The sequence below is a fragment of the Haliotis rubra genome, unplaced genomic scaffold, assembly GCF_003918875.1.
Source record: "Haliotis rubra isolate DU_JTF1 unplaced genomic scaffold, ASM391887v1 Scf1477, whole genome shotgun sequence".
Classification (NCBI taxonomy): domain Eukaryota; kingdom Metazoa; phylum Mollusca; class Gastropoda; order Lepetellida; family Haliotidae; genus Haliotis; species Haliotis rubra.
Genome location: NW_025765422.1, coordinates 81,032 through 106,408, shown reverse-complemented (window position 1 = coordinate 106,408; position 25,377 = coordinate 81,032). Strand labels below are relative to the sequence as shown.

The following is a 25,377-nucleotide window of genomic DNA, read 5'->3' as shown; positions in this document are numbered from 1 at the left end:
GTATTGTTAAAATTAGAACAGTGATTGGTATTAATCGTATCTTACATGGCAATGCAGGTGTCTCATTTACTGCAAATCAGAATGTTTTCAAATATGTACATATCTATATCTCTCCAACAAAACGTTTTCTCAGTTAACTTCTGTTGTACATATGCTGTTAGTGGGAAGGGTCTTTTCTATCAATAAACACAATCAAACCTCTCAGTGACAATGGGGGCGGTGGGGTAGCGTAGTGGTTAAAGCGTTCGTTCGTCACGCCGAAGACCCGGGTTCGATTCCCCACATGGGTACAATATGTGAAGCCCATTTCTGGTGTCCCCCGCCGTGATATAGCTGGAATATTGCTAATAGCGGCGTAAAACTAAACTCACTCACTCAGTGACAAACCTGTTTTTATATTCGATAGTAATTGATAGTAAACTCAATTCTGAGAAGAGAAATCATCTATCATTTAATCACAACAAAGTTCTATTCACACACAATCAACTTCTCAGTAAAGAACCTGTTTCAGGCTCACCCTACTCTACTCACTAGACAGTAGATTGTTCCATTATACCCATAGGTGTTACCCTAATTAACCTTCTAGTTCAGTGTCAGTCAAATGGGTGTCTGTCAAATAGGTGTCCGTCAATTGAGAGATAACAATTTAGTATTTTCGTCTTGCGAGGCGCGTTAGCCAGACCTGTGAACGAGGTAATTGGCAAACAAAAACAACAGGCTCTGCTACTAGACTGCGCTCAAGTACTCACCCGCGGCGGCCCCAATACCTCCTGCTTGACAGAAGACTTCTAATGCGTTCAATGTGCACTGATAGACAATTAACACTTCCCACAATATGTGTCATATATTCCTACTGTTCCCTCAAACGTGTATCTCCTTGTCACTGTCAATGTGTCGACATATGTATTATGTACCAAGTTCGTTAATCATTCTTTGACGATCTAGACTGAAACGTCGTCTTACAATATGGCATGATAAAGAGAGTATAAGATAATAAAGAAGTGATTATCTTTGAATTGAGTCTACTTTGTGATCCACCAACCTTCGTGAAATTACGTCTCGCACATATCAATCACTCAACATTTCCTTGTTTGCTAATTACCAACAAAACAACGAATGCGATCGCCAGTGTGTCGATTGACCAGTGTAATTGTGTGAACAACATGCAATTTAGCGAACCATCCATAGATGTTGTGGCTTCCAGGTGCCAGTGCTGTTGTTTGTTTTTGTTTATTTGTTGGGTTTTGTTTGTTTTGTTTGGGTTTGTTTTGTTTGTTTGGGGTTGGTTTTTTTTTTTGGGGGGGGGGCGTCACGAATTTCTACTCGAATAACAGAGAACGCTGGCTATGTGACACGTGCACATTTTGTGTTTAATTATCTCACGCATAAATACGTAATTCAGTTGCTGTGGTCATTTTAGTCACATAACAAAAACTGGAATGTGGATTTTCAAACTGTTTTAGTAAATATCAAAACTAAAGTTAAAATATCCAGCCCACACATACATCTTAGTTTATTAAAGTCCACGAGAAAACAACTCATAAGAAACTCTTGAAATATTGCTTATAATGTTTGTCTGGGGAAAAACATGTGCATTCTTGTAATCAGTTGAAAAATACGCTAATAATCAGATCTCTGAAATACAGAAATTGAATTACAAGTAAAAATCATGTGTGCGTGCCAGCGTGCAGCTAGGGATATCTCAAGGTACAGAAAAATCCCTCACACGGCTTGGGTGTTAGAGGAGAAAATGTCGGGGCATGGAAAATGTTCCCGGTTTTTGTTTAGCAAAATACGAACACCGCACCACAACGGAACTTCCTGTCTATTTTAAGAACAATCTGAAATCCCCGTGCAGCACCGATTGGTCGGTGGCGGTCACGCTCCGCCTCTATGAATGAGAGATGCACGAAGCGCTGGCGCTCGCGGCTCTATGCAGTCTTAGGCATTCCTCAGCTAGAGGAGATGAGGTAGTACTGTCAGAGACGAAAGGAGAATACTGTCTTCCGAGGAAACACGATGTGAATGCGGTAAGAATTACCCGTGGAAATACATTGTAACTTTGATTATCACGACATTGTGCTTTGCTGATTTGTATTTAGAGAATGGGCGTCCTTTGTTCGATGTGATTTTCAAGAGCAGAGTTCAGCGCGCCTTTTCAGTTACAGTGGTTAGTTTTCCTTTGTGGGTGTCATTTTTTTCTGGGTCCCATGTTAACCGTTGGCAATGTAGGTCACACCTACTGGCTAGGAAACTGCACTTGTTCGAGGAAAACCGTCGTTTCCAGTGATTATTACTCTTGTTTAGGGGTCAAGCTCACTTGGGTTATGCTAGAATCTCGGTGAGTTGTGCGAAGTATCTAGCTATGAGGATTTGGGTTAGGATTACACTCTGCATGAGGTCTAATAGATCGGACCAGAGAAAGTCTGATGTAAACATCCATCCATTCATGTCCACGGTCATTCACCGTTCATCCAAACATTAATGTTTGAAGCCTTTATTCAGACAGCAATTCACAGCACAGCTAGTTACTTCTTGTGCCTGCTTTCACCGCTAACTGGAGCTGGGGTCACTTGTCCCCAGAGGCGTACATGTAAGACGTGATATGATGTGTTGCTTGACATGCTTGGCTCTGAATATGTCGGCATGTGAACAATTGTTACGTTGTATTGTAATGTTTTATTGTTAAGAAGAAATCTACATGTACATAATTTTATCATCAAGTAGTAAAATGTGAAAATCTACTTTGTTATGATTCTGGTTCGTAGGGTACAAATGTTTTAAACATGATAAAGGATGTCATACCTGGATATAGATCAAATGCATTTGATTTTTTAAATCTGTAATAGACGTGAAATTGACATTGTTAAAAAAATCTAAAAATATACGTAGGTTGTTAGGTATATACAGTTTTAAACTTTAGTACACAGCAAATACTTTTATGTATTTCTTATGCAACAATAAATTTCATATCCTCAAAAGAGCTTTGTCCCCACACTTTTTAGGGCATACAAATGGCATGTAATACAGCAATTACTACTCCCTTGTTGCACCCCATCTTTGGTGGTATAAAACTACACCTGCTTATTTGTCATCATTAACTTGATGGTCAGTTAATGAATTTATGACCACTCAGATTACCCGACAGAGGTTCCATTTAGCATTTCTTGTGTTTGGAGTAAATACTAAACATTATTAATTAGGGCTGATGTGACAAAATGTATTGCAATTTTGCATGTTATGTAACATGCGCATGGAAGTGCAGCAAGAGGAATTATCAGTTGAGTTAAATTTAACTAAAACATTGATCAAAGGATTAACCGATAACACATTGATTGATTAATTACTTTAATCTTGCACAGCAGATTTGTTTAAAGGTAGTGTTTATGTATGTAAATATACTGAATAGACCCACATTCTGTCATAAAGTGCCTATGTAAAAACAACGTATTTCCTTCAAAGGATTAACAGCCAATAGGTTGATTGATTGCTCATTGTTGTCTAACTAAATCATTTTTTAAGGAATGGCAGACATCATGGAAATAGTTGTCAGGCATGCTGTTTTGACCAGATGGTGGCCACATGAAGAGGTACAAACTCCTAGTTGTGGGTACAGCAACATGGAGTAAACTTGGACAAAGTACTGTGACTCAGTGTCCCAGCCCACCCAGCTGTGAATGGGTACCTCTGGCTCATAAGGGTGGGAAAGCCACATTAACTCGGTGCGTCTTGTGGCTGCAAGAGTTGTATTCTCCCTAGGGATTTGAGATTGATAATACAATGTGCTGTTTGAGACTGACACTAACTAACTAGGGTGACCAATGAGACTAACAGCACAGTGAAAGCCCTGAAACAAAGTCGCATGACAAGTAAAGAAACTACCACTAGTTATAACGCAAATGTATGACATATCGTTCCTTTATGTGGATATTGATGGATACATTCCTCGAACACGGTAATAGCCTGATATTATTGCTATAGTCGCTTTTAATTTTGTGATTTGTACATTTTTTATCCCACCGGCATGTAATGCGGTGGGATAAAGTCGTCCGTCTGTCCGTCCGTCCGTAATCATTTTGTTTCCGGAGCATAACTCAAAGACCGTTTGATATTTTTCAACAAAACTTGGTAGATATGTCAAACATAACCTAAGGTGGTACCTTTTGCTATTTACAGATTATTGTCATTTTTATTTTTCTCGGTTTCCATGGAAACGTTTTGGACTTAGTCTTAAAGAAGGGTGGGCTTCATTTCCAGAGCATAACTCAAAAACCGTTCAATATTTTTCAACAAGACTTGGTAGATATATCAAACAGAACCTTAAGTGGTGCCTTTTGCTATTTGCAGATTTTTGGCATGTTTATTTTTCCCGGTTTCCATGGAAACAATTCAGACTTTGTCCCAAAAGTGAAGGGTGGGCTTCGTTTCCGGAGCATAACTCAAGAACCGTTCAATATTTTTCAACAAGACTTGGTAGATATATCAAACAGAACTTTAAGTGGTGCCTTTTGCTATTTGCAGATTTTTGGCATTTTTATTTTTCCCGGTTTCCATGGAAACGATTCGGACTTAGTCCCAAAAGGAGGGGTGGGATTCGTTTACAGAGCACAACTCGAAAACTTCTCAATATCTTTCAGCAAAACTTGGCAGATAAGTGAGGCAGATCTTGAAGTGGTGCCTTTTGCTATTTGCAGATTTTTGTCATTTATTATTTTCTCAGTTTCGATGGAAACAATTCGGACTTAAGTCTCAAAAGGGAGGGGTAAGTTTTGTTTCCGGAGCACAACGCGAAAACTTCTTAATATCTTTCAGTAAAACTTGGCAGATATGTGAGACAGATCTTGAAGTGGTGCCTTTTGCTATTTGCAGATTTTTGTCATTTATTTTTTTCATGATTTCCATGGAAACGATTTGCACTTAGTCTAAAATCAAGCTGGACTGTAAGTAACTGTCAGATGATTTGTTCTTTCAAAGACGCGGGGGCCGGGGGGATATGTCATCTTCTGATGACTCTTGTTTTATTCATTTGTCATGGCATTCAACAAAATCATTCCACTCCTTACGCTGTTAAGTTCTTGGATACAAGGCAGACAACATGAGCAAGGGTGTGTGTGTGTGTGTAAGTAATATGATTCACTTAGGCAATCTATAAAATGTCTAGGTATTAGTCATTTTATACATTCACTGAAAAACATATGTACTTTTCTAAGAAGTTCCAAACTGCATAAACATATAATAATAAATTAATTATGCTAAAAAATATAAAGACATACGTTGACTTTGTATTCTTTTAATCCTGACATTTTTAACCACTGGCAGAAAAACTTCTAAAAGGTTTCATGAAGCTTGACATATTATTGGGTACAAAGATGACTACATTTTTCAATTAATTCAAAGACAAAACTTTATTTCAACCTTGTTGATGAATGTAAGGCTATGCCTTCATACTACCAATTGTGCTTGTGGGTGGTGCACCAGAGATCCCAACCCAGTCAACAATTCTGGGATATCATCTATGTAGTCGCAGGGGGAAAACAATAACAAAAGCAACAACCAGTTCCAGGGAATTGCTCCAGATCAGTGTCCCTATAATACTCGTATCCTGGCAGTGACTGAGTATTGGCCACCCAGGTCGGGTGAATCATCACACCACTATCAGCAAGGAAATACACCACCAAGGAGGGTTTCAGGCTTGTTTGAATTTTAATGCATTTGTGGAATGTTATTTGAAAGTTTTAACGGTTCTTTTCCGTTAATGTTGAAATGAAGTAGATATTTGTTTTAACAAACACAAGTCAATATTCATTCCAGTTCCACTGGTTTTTAGATTCAATCAGCAAAACCGCCCGACTCAAGGAGGAATAAATCCTGTTATTTCCTACCAGAGTACTCCAGTGAATTAAGAGAATAAATAATGATTTGGATCCTCATACCCAGTAGTATGTTTCCTCCTTATATTTTCAGTTCATTGTTCAGAAAAAAGTTTTGGTGAAAGTAACAAAGATCTGTTAGCCATAGTAAATGGCCTAGGTGCATATTACAACTATACACACGTTATATGTGTTGACAGAGGTCAAGCAAGAAAACATGGATTGTCAGATAAGTTCAGTTGTCATAGTGTTCATAACCATTAATTACATATAGCCTTTGAAACTGGTCAGTTGTTCTTGGTAAGCAAGTATGGTACTTGTGTCCAAAGCCCTAGTCAACATACACATGTATGCTCAGCTGTGAAAGTGCATATAACAGAAACAGGGATTTAACCACAATTCCAAACAAGGGTCCATTTTCTAGTAAATTAAGGGGAGTAGGGTAGGTTGGGGGAATCAGTGGCATTTCTGAAGAAACATTCTGATTTTCCAAAAATCTGAAGTTATGGTTAGTAACCTTTACAAAGACATAAAAATTAGTGTATGCTAATAGTTACAAATATATTAACATATATCAGAATGTTTTGTGACATCAGTATGATAGCTGATTGTGGCACTTGCTCCAGACTTTCAATGAAATACACCTTTGAACTGAAATCTGATCCAAATGCCAAGGGGAATATTGAGAACAATATTTGTCCCCAAATCTGCAACAAACATCAGTTAAAATTGTTGGATTGGAGATAAAGATATTCCTGTTGTTGTAGAGATAATTAATTTGCTGAGTCAATACCTCATCCCAAGGAGAGGGTGGCCTCAATGGTAAGTTGACATATACCAGCCACATAAAGAAACTGCATTGTCAAAATATTATCCCAGTTGATAAGTACGATAACAATGTCAAAGGTACATATAAACTTTAATGGAGGAATCATGAGACCATAACAAGTCTGGAGAATTTCAGTTGAAAAGTCAATCACAATGACGTCACGAGTCCACAAGCGGGACAGGGGTCAAACGAAACCTGTGGCGAAGATGGGTCACCCTTATCCATCTGTCCTGTCTTGGTGTTGTTAAACGTGGACGTCCAGAACGTGGCCGATCGATGACGTCATTTGTGTTCTGGTAGCGTCTCACCAGTGCAGAAATGGTGTTCCGGTGGCAGTGGAAATGTGCAGCCACTTGTCGTTGAGACATTCCCCCACGGACCATCCCAATGGCCTCATGACGTTGTGCAGACGTGAGCCTTGGCATGCTATGCATTTCAATAGCCGTTTAAGTTTTTGAACGATCGCAAGGGCAGGGGTTGAGCTTTCCAAAGTGACAGTATTGTGTGGCATTCATTTGCTCTGTTTCTCTTTCCCGCAATGCACGTGCAACAATGTATTGCACGTGTCAAGGACGAACCCACTGACGTCACGGAACATGGCACGTGCATGCATGTTGGATACATGTCACTAATCTCTGAGTTTAAATCCTTATGTGTCTACACAGGTTTGATAAATTTAGATTTTAAATTTGTGTATGCACAGTTTCTTTATGTGCCTAGTATATTTGCATGGATTAGTGATGACTACACTGTTTTTCTAAATTTACGTGCAGCAGGCACAATGAAGTGATGTCATTGTGTGTCACTATATGGATAAAAACTATTAAAACATTATTGACAGCAAAACTACTAGTAATCATTTTGTTGCCACAGATAAAATGAAATAGATACGATTGCTATGGTGGAAATGGGCAAAGAGAAGACAGGAATTCAGTCAGACATTTAATAAATCAACTTAAGTTGTTATTGGCCAACAAAATAGTTGATTTGTTATCAATAAAGATAGCAGTACTATTATGCCCAATGAATGATGCTCACAATGCTAGTTTGCAAATGCCTTGAATTATCCAGACTGTTGCCCTGCCACATGAACATCAGATGAAGAATATCAACTACTTTTCTGTTTGTATCAGCAGTTTTTTTTTATCATTGTTCGTTGATCAAAATCTTCCAATTATGAACCAAGTTATTGTTGACCATCAAGTGTAACTAACAATGATAATTTAAAGTTTTGTTCAGGAACATGAATGATAATGTCCCTGCCAACTGACAAAAACATAGGTGTGATCAAGGAAGTGATTGCATGGTTAAGATTATGTCATATCTGTCTGTTACATACAGATGTTAACTTGATGTTTTCTAATATTTTCCTTTTCTTCGACAGGAAGGATGGCTGAAAACATGACAAACCACCACCAGTACATGCAGTCAGGGGGGCATGAATTCAAGACAAACTGGGTGGCCATCTTCTTCAGCAAGCAACATGTATGCAGCCCCTGACAGTGGAATACCTGTCTTGTCAAGTCGGTTTAATTCTGTCCCTACAAATGCAATGAGCATAGGGAATCAGATGAACTATGCTCCCCACCAAGCCTCCATAGACACTACTTGCAGACCTCCCAACTCGCAACACAGCAGGAATCAAGCCAGCCCATGGTGGCAGCATTGTAAGATCAGTAGACAAGCTTGTGTTGAGTTTGGGAAGTTGCTTGATGCTGCAAAGGACGAACAGCAGATATTGAACTATGATGCTCAACAGTTATCAAGGGACGATCAGTTTCACTTTCGGAAAAAAGTTCAAGCATTCTTGGCGAGACTTTGCACCAATCAGCAGTTGTTGGAATGTATAAATGCCGATTTGTTTTTGGCACAATTTTTTTCAGCCATATTTCTTCAACATTGTGAAACATGTAACAGGCATTGATATTGAAAAAATGCCAACTCAAGACAATGCCAGTCAACACACCACAAGACAGCCTCAGCAGGTCCCTGCCAACCATGGCATGTCGCAGGTTAATCAGCATGGCACAGGTGGTGGCTTTGAAAATCTCCCCACCAGAGGAAACATCCAACAATTCCAGATTAATGGAATGTCTACGAGAGGGAACAGTTCTTTCACACCCACTAGCTATGTAAACCCTCCACCCCCATATCCATTCCAGGGTAGCACTCAGACAAACTTTTATCAAGGAGGTAGTGTTCCTGATAATTCTCGGTCAGCCGTTCCACAGAATGTTTCAGCAGCGATCCCAAGGTGGTGTAAAATGCCTACAGAGAGGTATGAATCTGGACGAGTTGTCAAACAGTCTGTTGAGAGAGTGAGTTCGCACCAAAGACAACAAGAACCTACTGGTATGCCTGTAAAGGCTGGTAACCAACCTGTTCCTCTTCCTTTACCAGCAGTTAATACATACACTTCTCATGTGCCATCTCTTGCTTCTCAACCAGACTATACAAGTGTTCACAAGGAGTGGAATTATCCTCAACGACAAACCAGTCGGTCAGCTATGCAACCAGACATCCTTTCAGTTTCTGTGAACAGTAACAGTAGATCAGTTCCACAAACAATTTCTCAGCAGTCAAATGTCCAATCTGGCCATGCAGGAGCTTTGCCACAACAACAGACAATGTGTGATTCAAGAAGCCAAAGGAATACCCCCAGGGACTCCAATTGTTCAGATTTAGTTCCACAGCAGTCCGTGCAGGCACCTGCAACAATTCGAATACATCCAAATAATTATCCATCAACATCCAGGAAAGAAACATCTGTGTTGCCTGATTCAAAAGAACATTTACGACAGTTAATGTCAAATACTCCACCAGTGCAGACTGTTGAACGTAACTCTCCTATGAATCAGCTTGAAAATACAGCCAAGGAACCTGTTGTAATGCCAGTTGCAGAACCTGTTGTCCCAGTTGTAGAACCCGTTGTCCCAGTTGTAGAACCCGTTGTCCCAGTTGCAGAACCTGTTGTCCCAGTTGCAGAACCTGTTGTCCCAGTTGTGGAACTAGCTGCTGCTCCAGTAGAAGGATCCACACCCTGTGATCAACAACTTACAGATACTGCTGACACGTATTCAAACATCATTTCAATGCCAGTGTTAGTTGAAGATCAGTCATCTAGAAAAAGTGAATCATCAAAACCAGTGTCATCGCTCTCAAAACAATTGAAAAATAGCTTTGATATGAATGTGCCCAGCCCTTTCACTGCTGATGTGTCCGATTCAGTAGATCGGTGGCTGTCTGGCAGTAAGAGTAGTGAACTATTGGACACATTGACTTCTAAGGCACTTGAAGATAAAAGGAGACCATGTGTTGAGAAACAGAAGCAGAATATCAGTTCTGTTGATAAGGAATCTGGTGAGTCATTGCCCCAGTTGGACAGTGTCATTATTACAGATGATGTGAAAGTGATGCAAACATCTACAGGTTCCATATCACAGGAAAACACAGCCAAACATTGCTCTGTCAAGAAAACACATTCTGAAAATGAAACAGTTTCAAGAAGTTTGGGAATATATGATCCACCTCTGCCTGTGATAAAACATAAGAAGAGAGAAAGCAGGATTTCTCCTCTTAAGAAGTCCAATTCTAACACAGATACAGATGTTGATACACCTGCTGAAGATGCTGCACATTCGAAGGGCAAAACAATTGAGTCAAGAAGACATAGTGAGGGGTCAGGCAAAACCACAGGCTCAACTTTCAAGAGGAAACTGGAAGTATACAAAGCAAGTCTTGACACAGAACCTTTATTTTCTGTTCTTGACAACCTTTCAGCTCGGAAAACTGCAAAATCCAATGGTAATAGAGTAACTGAGGGTAAGGAATTGACCAGTGTTCTTGATTCAGAGAAGCAGCGTCATAAATCAGCAGAAGTATCGTCAAGCAGTTTACAGTTGAATGAAGAGAAACATAAGAAATCTCATTCAGAAAATAGAGACAAGAGTCTAAAACATCATGAACGAACCAAAAAGTGTGATCCAAAAAAAAGCATTTCTGTGCGTGAACAGCTTGTGCATGTTGGGGAGAGAGCAGGAACATCTAAAGACAGAATTAGTCATCACAGAAGCGAAAGTCAATCTCAGCAAGAGTCTTCCACAATCAGTGCTCGTGAAAAAGTATATTCTCAATGGTCAGGCAATCAGAAACATACTGGGAAGCCAAACAATGTTGGTCATGTACGTAGGCAGTCATGTCCTGATAAAAATGGTTCAAAATGTGGAGGTAATAAAAATAAGAGATCCTTAACATGGGATGGAGCTACACCAACTAGTGCTGCATTAGAGGAAGTTGACGGTCACACTGAAGACAATGCCTATTTACCTTCTAATGGAGAATTCATTTGGTTTCATGGACAAAAGTTGTTGATGATAAACTTGCCTGATGGAAAACATCTCATCATGAAAGAATTTGTCAAATGTTGCTTGTCCGATTATGACATTTCTCGTGTTTACAAGACAAAAACCTGTACGCTCAAAATCAATCACAAAACACTGACACATAGTTGTCGGAGAGAAGTTGAGAAGTATCTCTGCTATAAAAAAATAAAATTTTCAAGTCAGATGGGAGTAGTATTGTTAGCAAATGCTCAAAAGTTGTATCATCACATGCTCAAGATTAAATCATGCCCTGAAGGAAACTGTGTCGGCCCAAACCCACCGGTGTATGAAAGGTTGACAAGAGAGGAAGACAACTTGGTGCAAAAAGAACGCTCCGTCTCTCCAGACAGCACTGTGCAGTCAAATCAGCAGTCAAAAGCCTCCACTGACCTCAAGTTCCCATCTTCATCCTCGAAAGGAGATGGTCCAGATGATGTTCAGTTAAACAAAGTCTCCAGTCAATCTCAGGATTCAGAAGACACATGTGGAAATGATGAATCTGCCATCATTGCCCCGTCAGCTGAACAGGAAGATGAGGGTGCAGTGTCCGATGTGAGTGATGCAACAGATATTTACTGTGATGGAAAGCCAGTGCCCAAGCATTGGCCTGAAGTCACTGCTGAAGAAACAGATGAGAAGGACTGTGAGGTAATCAAAGGAGGCTTTGCTATCATTCAAAAGGACAAGATGCCAGACAGAACACTACGGTATATTGTGGTTGATGGAGAAAAATGCTATGTTTATCAGGACTTATTTCAACTATTCTCTAAAGAAGAAGTTGTGAAGGTTGTGATTCATAAGGATATGCATGTGGCAGAATGTACCGCTGACAGTGCTCATTACCTGTCCCGATTAGAACCAAAGCTGCCCCCTGTTATGACTGGGGAGTGTTTCCTCATCAAGGAGAAATATGTCAGGAAAGTCTTCGCCTACTTTGGGGAGCCATATCCCAAACTAAAGCTTATTAAGAATGGCTTTAAACGCAAAAGTTTGCCTCCATTGCTGGCTTCAGAGACTGACAGCCATGACGATGATGGTTTGTCCCCTCCAAAGAAAAAACTACTCTCCCACTCTTCACCAGAAGGGAGTAATGATGATAGTGGCAAGAAATTAAATCACCAAGACAAAATTAGCAGCAAAGACAATGACAACTCAGGTATATATTTTTCAGTCACACAGTATCTTGTTAAAAGAAATCACACACATACAATGTTACCTCTCAAATGCTGAGGCTTTTATAGCATTTATTTCATTTTCAAATGTCAAATGAGGTAAAATGGTTTTATTGGTTTTTTCAAGGACTCCCAATTGACAACTCTTAAGTATACTTATGTTGAAACAGCATTGAATTGGCCATTTCTAAATATCTTCTGTTTAGGATGCAATGCATGTGTTATGTCATGACTTACTTAAGGTAAAATATTTCTGTTGCTTGAAGTTACATTCTTGTCTCCTCCCAGGCAACAATGGAATGACTAGTGGCTCTTGTTTATCAAGGACAAGTGGACTGAAGCGGAAGCTGGGAGATGATTGTGGTGCCAGGGAAGGGCCAGTTTCCAAGAAAAGTCACCTCGGTGAGTATCACATGCGATGCCAATTGATTGTTTGCAGTAGGATAACTACAGATGCTTGACTGTCAGTAACTTCAACAATGTCCCACTAAATGTGTATCGTATGATTGGAATGTTCAATATTATTTTAGGATATATATATTTCAGATGACATTTTCAATGAATCCCGAGAATACATCCTGCAGGCATTTGTAACCCTGAAGGAACAACACAAGCAAATGGCAGGTTAGTACTTGTTACTGTTTGGAACAGTGCAGTCACTATGCATTCAGATTGGTTCCACGTCACGCCAAAGACCCAGGTTCCATTCCCCACATGGGTACAATATGTGAAGCCCATCTCTGGTGTCCCCCGCCATGATATTACTGGAATATGGCTAAAAGCAGCGTTACAACCTCACTGACTCATTCCCTCAGGTTCCACTGGCGTGTGTTCGAGTCTTTGTTCCAGTCGGGTATCAAAGTGTATGACCCTAACACAATGTATGTAGTACGTGTGTTCTTTGTGTAAATGTGTTGGTATGATGCAGAGAGGTTTATGAATGTTGGTTATTGGTGTATGTCGTCACTTTCAGCTGACTTGGAGTATGTCAAGACTGAGGTTCGCGAGACTAAAGCGATGAAGACTCACCTGGAAGAGGAGTGCAAGAAACAGGAAGGTACGACTACACTCACCATGCCGCTGTATTACAGTGCTGCCATTGAGTAACATGGATCGGTCAGGCACACTCATTCCTTCCTGGGGGTGGTGGGGTAGCCTAGTGATTGAGGCATTTGCACACACACCTCACTCCTGGACATTTGGTGAGGGACTAGGATTGGTTTCCCCTCCAGTTCCCCACTTTTTTTCTACAAGTAATATGGAAGTGTTTATTAAGAGATTGAGGCTGCTCTGTTATGCTTCTTTATTCAAGTTTCATGTTTGACGGTTCCTACAGAGACATATTTTGTTGTAAATATTCTCATGTAAGCCTCCAAGGTTTAGTGGGTGCTATGGTTGGTGGTATGACTTCTCTCTGACCTCTACCATCCTTCCTTTCACTCACCATTATCAGACGTCTGAGAGGGCATCATGTTCAAGGGCATCATTGTATCTCATTGGGTAGTGCCATGCACACGCACGCACACAAACACACACACACACACACACACACATATACTATGTGAGTGGAACTAATACTTGTTTTAAGAGAGGCACAAAATATCTATAGGATCCTAATTCACCCAGTCAAGTAGCATTTGTCATGAATAACCACAACTTATCTCATTATATTTATCTGTTTCCTGCTGATGTGTTTCAGGAGACATGACGAGTCTGAAGTCTGAGCTGAGTGTGTCAAAGGAATATAATGTGTCTTTGGAACAGAAATATAAAGAGCTTGAAGGTATGCTGACAAGTGTACCATGGACATTCCCTACACTGCTATTCCTTATATTAGGACGTAGTCCGTAAATGAAATCAAATATGCTCTTGCATTAAACTGTTTGTCCCCAAAAAGAAATGGTAATGGATCATGATATTGAATTCAACTGTATGGAAGCTCTCCAAAATACCAAACTTGCTGTTCCAAGTCTTATCATGATGTTCATGAATTATTTTTCACAGGTTTACAACGAACTTATATATAAACACATGCTTGTTGCTGCAGGTGTTCTGTCTCAGCTGAAGGGGGACCTACATGTAATGAAAGAGGAAAACAAGGCACTTACTAAGGAGAGGGATCACAATAAAGGTCAGTGTCTGTCTTTGGTCTCTCAGTTTGTATTGGCAATCATATTGAGGCATCCTGAGGAAGGTTGAATTATAGTAGCTAATCTGTAGTGTCCTACAATCATATTGAGGCATCCTGAGGAAGGTTGAATTATAGTAGCTAATCTGTAGTGTCCTACAATCATATTGAGGAACTCTGAGGAAGGTTGAATTATAGTAGCTAATCTGTAGTGTCCTACAATCATATTGAGGCACTCTGAGGTAGGTTGAATTATGATTGCTAATCTGTAGTGTCCTACAATCATATTGAGGCACTCTGAGGGAGGTTGAATTATAGTAGCTAATCTGTAAGGTCCTACAATCATATTGAGGCACTCTGAGGGAGGTTGAATTATGGTTGCTAATCTGTAGCGTCCTACAATCATATTGAGGCACTCTGAGGGAGGTTGAATTATGGTTGCCAATCTGTTGTGTCCTATCATCTTCAGATTTCTTGGAGAAAGTTGTTGGCGCCTACCGAATGATCGATGATGATGATGCAACAGGAAGTGCTTGAAGGTAAGAAGTGGGCATTACTAATAATTGTGGGGAACAAAAGCTTTCAAAAGCAAAAGTGATACCACTAGGTGTATACAGCATGCTAGCATAACCGCAGTGTAAAGCTTCTTTGAGTGGCCCTTAAATGGCCACGTTTGAAGCCAGCAGAACATGTATTGTACTGGCACTACACGCTAAATGGGCTAGCATTCTCCAACATGTTTGTCCATGGGCAGGAAATGTCAAAAGCAGTTGATGCTAATTGTGGACAGATGAGGTTGAGTTCTCACAACGTTCCGTTTTTTTTAGGTGCATATAAGAAAATGGAAATTAGGTGACTTGTATAAGACAATCCCAAATTTGACCTTTGAAATCCATGTTTACATTATAGACCTGACCATATAGACTAACCCCAGCAACAGTCAGCAGTTGAGACATAGTGAGCATTGATGTCATTATGTTCATATTTTCATCATTAAACATCAAATATTTAAACTAGACATGGTTTCAGTGCACTGAGTAGGAACTCTCATGCCTCTTGTCATGCATTGAGTCTGCCACTGGGGACACTGCAGCCTCCCATGTGTCCAAAGTGTGCGTGAGGAGATTCGAGTCCGGATTCATAGCATACCAGTGTGTGATCCAGTTCTGTAGGTTGGCTGTCTGTGCCTTGGAATGATGGTGCCTTGGTATTATCTTCAGTGAATTGAGGTCTTGTGGCAGATCAGCTGGTTCCAGTACTTATCAGATTTACTGATTAAATGTGAGGAGACCTTATGTGGAAAACAAATCAACTTGCAATTGTGAAAGATACATTCCCAGGTCAGCCTCCGAATGAGAGATACTTGTCTTGATGTTCTGGATGCAAGGGTCATAATCCTGTGCATTCAAACAGTTTATCATCTATCAATGATGAGGAGAAAGGTGCTTTCACCCAGCCAATGAATTTGCAACCAGTTTCTTGAAATGTAAGTGTGTGAAGCTTAACATAATGCCAAACCAAACCCCAGTTGCTGATCTGTCTGGAGTAGTGTTGGTCTGATTAATTGAAATAATCGAAGATTGGTCGCAATGACTTAACGACCAAGCAATCGATCATGTTTTCTCATAATCGAACACCAACAATTCTGGAATACTTGTTTTCATTACCAATATTTTTACAAGGTTGGTTTTGTCTGTTACATTTCATAAGCACTACAAGCTCATTTCAAGTCATGATTGAATTTATCTTAAAGACTCCCAAGAAATTTATGTTCCTAACATACTAGTCATCCTTTAATGATGTGAAATTTTGCCCAAAACCCCCCAAAGAACTACATGGGTTTTTTTTCCCCTTATTTTTTATGCATTAAAAATTTCATAAATGACGCTAGCCAATTATTTTCAATGATTGATAGGTGTCAATTATGAGTTTTTAACCAATTCCCAACACTAGTCTGTAGGGGATGTTTGAAAACTCCCCTGGATCATCAAGGTTCTGGTTGACAGAGGTCTACTGAGCAGCCACTGTCCCTTCACGACAGAACTCCTTGCATGTAGATGTTATCTTACTAATCAAAGCAAGATCTTTACACTGTACTGCCACAGATGGTTGTCCTAATCGTGGAACATCATACTCAGCTTTTGTTTGACCATTTCTTCCCACCAGTCTTTGATTACAGCAACTCTAAAGGACTTCACTGTTCAATGCACCCTGATTATCTGCCATCGCACCTCTGATGCCTCCCCCATGCCACATTCAGAGACAATGATTAAACATTATAAGACAGCAGATTCATATACCCAGATTTGTTGTCTGGATGTTTTGACAAATGCAGTAGTGTGATGCTGCAAGATCCTGCTGTGTAGAGTTCTGAAGTCACCATCAAACATGACTGCTCACATGCGTGCATATAAACATTGTCATCATTATGGTCATAATTAAGGTGGCATTCAGTATTTCTTCAGTGACTGACCATCATTCATCTGTGTGTAGTGTTGAAGTTCTTGTAGTTCATGGTTTTATTTCCTTCCATGGCTTTTCTGGAGTGCTACTATTAAATTTTTCATTACTGGTTTGTTCGGGCTGTTAATGGATATAGATGACGAATTTCACATTTGTTGCACTTTCAGGGCAACTGGACAGAAGTGCCACCATGTGCTGATGGTAGAAGATCCACAACTGCAGGGACCCCATCAGTTATCTGTACACTATGTTTTACAGTGTTAGCTGTACTTGACGAATTGGAGTTGATAGTCAAGCAACTAAAAAAGATCAAAGTATAAGATACTGTTTTTGTACTCATTATACTAAAATGCCCAAATAAAAGTTACTCAAGTTAGCAGGTTTACAATCAGTTCTTATGAACCTCTGCAGATTTAAGAAACAAGCCACCAGTGCAGGTATTGAGCATTTATGTTCTGCAGGGCCTGTGATCTTTGTTTGGAAAACCTTTTAAGGTCACTGCTTTCCTTAGAAAGGAGAAGTTAACCTAGTTTGTTTCAAAGAAAATCTATGTGTTCCTGCGAGAATATCAGATGACTGCCTCTTGTACACAAGTAGACGTGTGAATGGTAGTAGTGGAAATTCTTCATGGTAAAGAATGTTGTGTTTAGGAAGACATGGACAACTCAGATGTAGATGACAGCAGCAGGATGTTGTGCAGTGTTGTTGCCTACATCTTTCACTCAGGTTAAAAATGCTGGCCTTCACATTTCATCATGTGGCATCATCTGTTGTCTTACATTAAAGGCATGTCTCATATCATAACATGAGTTCTGGAAAGTTAGATATCACAAATATATCTTATTTCAAAAGTTACGATCTCAAAATGGAATGTGTTCATTGACAGTCATTGTATAATGAAAGCGATGTAAGTTTTTTATCTTTCTTTTGGCTCAGTATGTTTTTTCCATGTTATTGATATTATTTTTATACTATTTATTTGTAGCCTTCTGTTTACTGTATGTGCCAAATGGTAAATTATGTTTGTACTTTGTAGGTTAGTGCTGATAGTTCTACACAGTATTGATTAATTTAAATAGTGCAAATACCTCTAAGAGGCCTTGTTTAGTCCTGAACATCCTCATCTAGGGTTGAGGAGAATATCCAGTGTAATGCTTGCACGGACATGGTCAGGTTGCCTCCAACTTCACTAATAGAGAATATCTCAGGAAATCCAACATTTGAAGTAAGCATATTTCTGTGACTAGCGATGTTTTGAATGTGTCTGTTATAGGTTCTGTATAGAGAGTTTGTATTAAGTTTATGACATCGACATATCATGTTGTAAATATGTGCAATTGCATAATTTATACAGCTCCATTTTCAATGACGAGTTCAATGTTGACCTTTCTATATTGAACAGTAATTATTGTTTCTAAAAACAAAAAAACAATAATAATTTAGTTTGTTTTTTTACTTTTGTATAAAAAATAAATGCTGAATACAACTTCCTTTGTATTGTCCTGTTTTTAATTATTCATATGTCTCTCATTGCACAGATTTTAATGTTGATGAAACCCCAGAGACAGAACTATCATTTGTGTGTTTTGTTCAACATGTGAAATGTAAACAGTTCAAGAAAAGAGACCCTGTTTTGGTTGTGTATGGATTTCAGCAGCTGAATGCATAACCCTTCTCTCAAGGTCTCCCTTTGCACATGCTTTGGGGAGATTAGCATCTTGTCCACTGACAAGACAACATGACATGTAAGCGGGGTAAAGAAACCATGTTCAACACTGGCATGTGCAACACAGCTATACTGTGAAAGGGTCAAAGTACACTGACGATAGCAAAGGGTTTGCTGGACCAAGAAACTCTGATTATTTTGCTTGCTGCGGACAGATATGATCTATAATCCTTCGCAGCAAAATGTAGTTAACATAGAAAAATTGTGGGTCGGTTGCTGTCACAGTGCCAGTAGTCCAGAGACAGTAGATAAGCCAGAGGCTGTGAGTGAAGTGTCCCCCTCACTGGTGCCTGAGGGCAATCGTGTCAGACAATGGGCATCGGTCGCTTTCCAGAAGTAAATAATCAAGAATGAGTGATGGGGGATCTAAAGAAGTCACCATTCACTGCCTATTAAAAATGAAGGTTTTCTCAGAGACAGTAGACGGACGACTGACACACAACAAGCAACTTTTCCGGCAGCACAGAGCAGGAGGGACCCCGGGCCAGAACCAGAGCCATTACAGTCAACTGTTCTCTCTCCTTAAATAAAACCATCCTGAATTGATGAAATGTGTTGTGTAACACATGGAACTCTGGCTTGCTGCCAATTTACCCTCTGGGCTTACTTCTGGATGCTGGTTCTTCAATTCCTTGTGTTATTTGAATAACTCAGACATGAATGAGTTATATATTTTCACTAGCATACTAGAATTTTGGCTTTATTGACATCTGCTGGACAAGAATGTATCCCCATTTCTAAAACCTGGCTTCAATTTCAATCATGTGACATCTTCAAAAAGTCTTCATAGATTTCACATTTGTATGGAAATGTCTGCAATGGCAACCTTGTTAAAAGTTCCATTTTGGGGTTAATTTTGAATGCAGTATGTGCTATCACAATTATGTAATATTTGTTTGTATGTTTTAAACTTTCTTCCTACCTGTGACCATTCAATGAATTTTTCATCTGTGAAACCATCCAGTCAGTGAAGGTGAAATTTTCTGCATATGGTATTTTGCATCCCACAGAGGTTTTCATGGTGTGAGTGTTCAGGATTCGTGATTGGTTGCAATCAGATTTAGAAGTGATCATTCACAAGGCCTCATAATTTCCGTATGCTTCAGGAAAACTAGAACCTCTTCCCCTGTGCGATGCGCAAACGTTTCTTCTAGACAGAACTCAGTCATGTAATGGCGGATCAATGACGCCTCCATCGTCCTCGTTGACAACGGACAAGGTTACCATTATATGTCTTGTGTGTCACACCAACACAGGTCCCCGGCAGAGGAGGGATATTTGTGGCCCCACCTTTGCTTGTATAAGTAAAGTTGGATCTAAGTTGATGTAACACCTGTTCTGATTGAATAGAAAGAAGGGAGATAATTCATGTATTTTCCGAGAACCGGGAAATAGGGCCGTATTAGAACTGAGGTTCGTAGGAAGATATGACAAGTAACCTCTGTGGGAAGAGAATGGGTATTTTGTTGAAAATTTCACAGTATTCTGGTCCAACTGAAAAATAATTTTGCTGTGAATTGTGATATTTGACACATGTGCTGATAGTGGCAATGTCCTCATGATGGACAGGATGGTGGGGTAGCCTAGTGGTTAAAGCGTTCGCTCATCATGCCAAAAGCTCTGTTTCAACTCCCCACATGGGTACAATGTGTGAAGCCGATTTCTGGTGTCCCCTGCCATTATATTGCTGGAAAATTGCTAAAAGGGCATAAAACCATACTCACTCATGATAGACATATAACCTGGGATCCCTATATCATTACCATGTAAAAGTATGTTTCAACAGACCCTTAAAATGTCTGTTCTGCAGAAAGTTTTTTTGTTTTGCTTCCTTGATGTGATCACTCTGATAAAAATTACAGATTATAGTTATAATTAAGTTAGACAATGATTATCTGGTCTATTCTGTTTTATAAGCTCTCAGCAAGTTAAGTATTCAATGTTAGCAGTCATCAAAACAGACGGCAGCAGAGGGGCAAATTTAGATATGTTGGTAGCTTTGACAAAAAGCCAGGAGCAGAAGCATGTGTGTAACCTTCTTCAATGATTTAAAATCATTCTTTGAAGATAGATCACATGACTCACATTCCGGACATGGTTGAGGGAATTGGTGAACTACTGTCTACAAGGATGGTTGAGAACATGTCACTCCCCAGAATAGTAATTAATGCTGTTGCCGGAGGCAGTTTGTGTGATCCATTGTTTGTGGATGTATTCGTTATTAATTGTGGTTATTCCAAAGTGAATAGAGGTAAGCTCCATTGTTTTGCTTTGTCATCCAACACTTAACAGGACACCCACCTGCCCTGAGCAATGTCACCTTAGCTCAATTTATTGTGCATCTACTTTTGCTTTAGTACGTAGTATCTATAAACATGTATATACCCTTCACGATTCAGAGGGCCAACTTATGGGCTAACCATAAATGTTCCTATGGCTGCTGGTAACTATATCAATCAATGTTACTACACCAGGTTGGCAGTGGGTTTATTAGGGCTGTTGTATGACTGTTGACCTCTGATGGCGGAATCTTCCATATCACATCTGTCCCTGTACTTCATCCAGGAGCACTCGTGCATATCTTCTGATCAGTGGACTATCAGCTGTTTGAATGGTGTCTGCACATGACGCCGACCCTTGGGTGAGATGTCAAGGCTTCCGTCCTGTCCATTTGACTTACACCAATTCACAAGGGATTAAAAAAGACAAAGGAACGATCCAGTGTTTTCACAAGGCGATGATCCGGATTATGCAGTTGAGAGCACAGCCAACAGGAGAAAAGTACTATATACAGTGTATTTCATCCATTTAATTTAGAATTGCCATGGTACTGGTGGAGGTCCATTGGAACTGATCTCATCTCTATGGAGACGTTTTCAACATAATGGGAACACGGCCGTCCACGCGTGACGTCACGTCAGGAAGACAAACACTTTCAGCTGACCCATCTAAGGAATCGATTCTAGACTGCCTGACTTACATCCAAGCAGACTGTGCTTCCTAATGAACCGACTGAGGGAGCACAATGACCTGCAATACATCCACATCTGCTCCAACGTCGCTGACAGGCACCTCTTGCTTGGTGCAGACAGCATCTACGGTACAGGACACAAGATTGGGATGGTGTTCACAGACAAGTCGAGATTTCATCTGGGCAGCTAAGACAGCAAGGTGAACAGTATGCTGACGCGTGCCTTGTTCAACGGCTACAGTTTGGTAGCGGAACCGTTGTGGTATGGGTTGTCATCACATCTCATTGTCGGACACAACTTGTCATTGTCAATGGCAATCTGACCGGTCTGCAATACAAGTATGAGATCATTGGGCCTCATGTGCAGCCATTCACTCAAGGACAAAGACGTAACTTTACACTTCAGCAAGATAATGCTCATGTACATGTCAGATTCCTAAGACTGCAGAACATTCCGGTAATTCCCTGGCCAGCTGTTTCTCTGGACCTGTCCCGTATGGAGCATGCTTGGAAAGAAATGGAGCAATGTTTACGTCAAGCCCAGAATTGGGACATGCGTTGGTTCAGACATGGAACAACATTTCCCAAGAATAGTGTCGTTTATGCATCGTGGTCGTTGTCAATCCTGCATCGAACGCTATTGGTGGACACACACGATACTGATATTGTGAACTGACTTTTGACACCACATCTCTTCAAGGGTGTGTCACGATGCCAAGTGTCAAGTCATTTCGATATTATCCTGTCCACAGTTAAACACTGATTAAAGAAAACAACACAAATCATGTTATTATCTGTTCGCATTAACATATGGCATAACATCAAATCATGCACATTTACCTTATTCCACTAGTAGTTTAGGGACTGAGACAGACTGAGGTCAAGCCTGCACTTGTCAGCTGGCTAGGGGATGCTGTAATCTTACAAGGTCGAGAGTAGGATCAGTTGGTGACGGCAGCCCTAGAGGTAGGGCTGTGTGGATAAGGAACTTCGTTATCCTGGCGTATTACTTTAGTTGGGATTTGTTCAGGGACGTTAGTTAAATTTGTCATTTGTTACAAGTTATCAATGTACACGATTTGGTGAAACACATGTGTGTCTAGGACCTTCTATTTGCGTACTTTCATGATATCTTCGGTGTGGCGTGATTGTCTTTTTAATCCACAATAAACAACAGACAAAATACTTAAACCATAAAACATAGACTGTGAAGGATAGCTAGCCGGTGAGTTGATCTCAATCACTTAATCAAAATGATGTACCAAGGCAGACTCGAACACCAGAGTGCAGGGGATGGCAAATCCTCCTGCCCTCCCAAATTAGAAATAAGCCCCAAAATGATTGGTGTGTGCAACGTTTCATAACAGAATACGTATTAGGTTTGGAGGTATAGTCAGGACAAACACACTAGATTCAGAGTCAAACTTGTTGCCATGGAAACGGAAACATTAGCTATTCATAAACTCCCTAAACAGCAAAAGGGACCAGCTGACAATCTGGGAAAGTTTTGAAATTTGGGTCCAAACAGGCAATAATAACGTAGCAAACTGGAATGCACATGTACATCACGTTCTTCACACAATATCTCAAAAGCCGTGGGTGGTATGTTCCTGTGGTGTGAAGGCGCCAACCATATTGGGCTCTAAATTTCATAATTGCAGTTTGTGCAAAACATTTTTCGGATTTGATTTAAAAGGTAAGTAAACTTAAAGTATTCTTGACGTTGCAAGACTTTCAGAAAATTAACGATGGCAAGTTATTGGTATGCATGACGAAGGGATGTCCTGTCGCAACATCAGTGGTAACTTGAACATATAACCTCACGGTTATTTGTCAACTTGTGAGAAAGCACGTGTCTACCAGTGAAGTAAAGAATCGTCCAAGGCCTGGAATACCGAGGTAGACCAACGACGGTGATCACCAAATAGTAATACGTCTGTCCCATGACGATGATATGCGCCGTCATTGGAAAGTGGAAGTCTAACTCTCCATCAGCAGCATAGGAAGGGGGCTGCAGGCTGCTGGTCTGAGGGAAGGCCGTCCGATCAGATGTCCCTTCCTAACGGACAAGTACAGGCAGGAACATCTGGCCTGGTGCAGGTTCCGAGAAAACTGCAACTGGAGGACATGGCGTAGGGTTCACTGGTCTGATGAAAGTTCCAATCCTAGAGATGATCCATGCAGCTGAACCCTTTCCCAGTGATGGTGTGGACTTGCGTTTTGTATGGCTGCAAATTGGATCTCATTACAGTTATCATCCGGTATTCATGGATGCCGATCATGGCCCATTTGCCATGGAATAGCTGTACCAGGTACTGATGTGGACGCCAATGGTGATTCAATAGTAATAGTAGAAAACCGTATGACAATCAGACTGGTTACGTGTTGTAACACTATTTGATGGTCGTAGGTGGTGTAGACAGGCGGACTTGGTTTCTCATGGAGGTCATCAATTGGTCAACTAATGACTGACGGTGCTGTCAGATGTCTCATTGCTTTGAATTCATAAACGTGGCAATTACTGTTTGGAAGCTGTCATCCTGATATGTGGCCTGTGTCACAAAAGTCCAATGGTCGGGGTCACAGCCCATTATAGTGGAGAAGCTCCTAATGAAGTCAGCAGAGAGGTACAGGAGGGCGCCAAACACTGACCAGGACAAGACCAGCAGAGCAGCCCAGAAGAGAAGTCTGAAGAAAATCAACCCAACGACTCAACAGCTGAGTTAACTCAGACAAGAGCAACACATCAAGACGAACTCTGGTTATATCTGGTCAACTCCTGCAGAACAGCCCTAGCCTCCCTCATGGTCTCCACCTCGCCCTTCTTGTGAGCGCTGTTAACTAGAGAGTAATATCGTAGTAATTAATAACATTGCTGTAAACCTTTTCCTCGTTCTGTTATCGTGGTACATAGAGGGCGCTTGCTGCAGTATGGTGACCATACTAAAGCCTAGTTTCAGCTATTCCAGCTACATAAGAAATCGCTACCTATACGTAAGAATTATGGAACTTATTCGACTTATCGTGCTAGGGCTACATGACCTGTGACAAAATGCTTCATGTATATATTTTCGCATTAAACATCGTGCCCGAGTGAAGATTGAGGCGGCGAGCGAGGCCGAGATGTGTCACTTGCTTGAAGACTTGACTTACATACAATGATCGCACAAAAAGATGGACATAGTAATTTTATATTTTACGTTTGACAACTTTTATGAATGTTGTTGTTGATTTTTTTCATTAGTTTATTCAATTTATTTAATGAATTCCTCGAAACATCGTTACTTTACTCTTTGACAATGTTATTGTGGACCCGCTGCCGAAGCAGGTGTCCGAGAATCGTTGTTTTCAATAACATTGCGTTTATAATTTTAATTCTGCTGATAATATATGATGAATTAAAATTTATTAAAGTATTTTCAGACATTGTGAAATGTGATAGATTTAATATATGAATCATAAGTCAGGGTAGGTTCCTGTATATGACGCGGTCCAAAAAAACTGAATCTGGACCAGACAATCCAGTGATCAACAGCACGAGCATCGATCGTCGTAACTGGGATACGATGACATGTGTCAACCAAGTCAGCGAGCCTGACCACCCGATCCCGTTAGTCGCCTCCTACGACAAGTATGGGTTGCTGAAGACCAATTCTAACCCGGATCTTCACGGGTGCTTAATGTTGGAGGTTTGGCGATATGTTCAATACTGGGGATCAAAGCACTGAAAACAAGTAGTTATCATCAACAAGCCAAGTTAGCTTGTGAAAGACAATCAATGATAACCAAGACAATTGGGATGATCTTCTCGCTAGTGATGTTTGCCTATAACACGA

The 25,377-nt window shown here is 40.3% G+C and overlaps 1 protein-coding gene across 2 annotated transcripts; it reads left to right on the top strand.

Moving 5' to 3' along the window:
* Positions 1-1,887: 1,887 nt before the first annotated feature.
* LOC124269808 lies at positions 1,888-18,330 on the top strand. 2 transcript variants are annotated; one of them, XM_046704845.1, is made up of 10 exons: positions 1,888-2,030; positions 8,084-9,636; positions 9,679-12,237; positions 12,542-12,655; positions 12,800-12,877; positions 13,227-13,310; positions 13,953-14,036; positions 14,301-14,384; positions 14,851-14,920; positions 17,012-18,330. In XM_046704845.1, exons 2-9 carry the CDS (start codon positions 8,550-8,552, stop codon positions 14,916-14,918), a joined length of 4,158 nt encoding a protein of 1,385 aa, XP_046560801.1. In that variant the 5' UTR covers positions 1,888-2,030; positions 8,084-8,549; the 3' UTR covers positions 14,919-14,920; positions 17,012-18,330. The 2 variants fall into 2 exon arrangements, with proteins under 2 accessions (XP_046560801.1, XP_046560800.1); XM_046704844.1 differs by having other exon boundaries at positions 8,084-12,237.
* The last annotated feature ends 7,047 nt before the right edge of the window (positions 18,331-25,377 follow it).

Excerpts from the sequence above, each read along its gene's own strand:
- LOC124269808 (XM_046704844.1), top strand. The coding sequence starts at position 8,550 with ATGCCGATTTGTTTTTGGCACAATTTTTTTCAGCCATATTTCTTCAAC. Across the intron at positions 13,311-13,952 it reads GGAGTGCAAGAAACAGGAAG|GAGACATGACGAGTCTGAAG; the intron begins GTACGACTACAC and ends GATGTGTTTCAG. Across the intron at positions 14,037-14,300 it reads GAAATATAAAGAGCTTGAAG|GTGTTCTGTCTCAGCTGAAG; the intron begins GTATGCTGACAA and ends TTGTTGCTGCAG.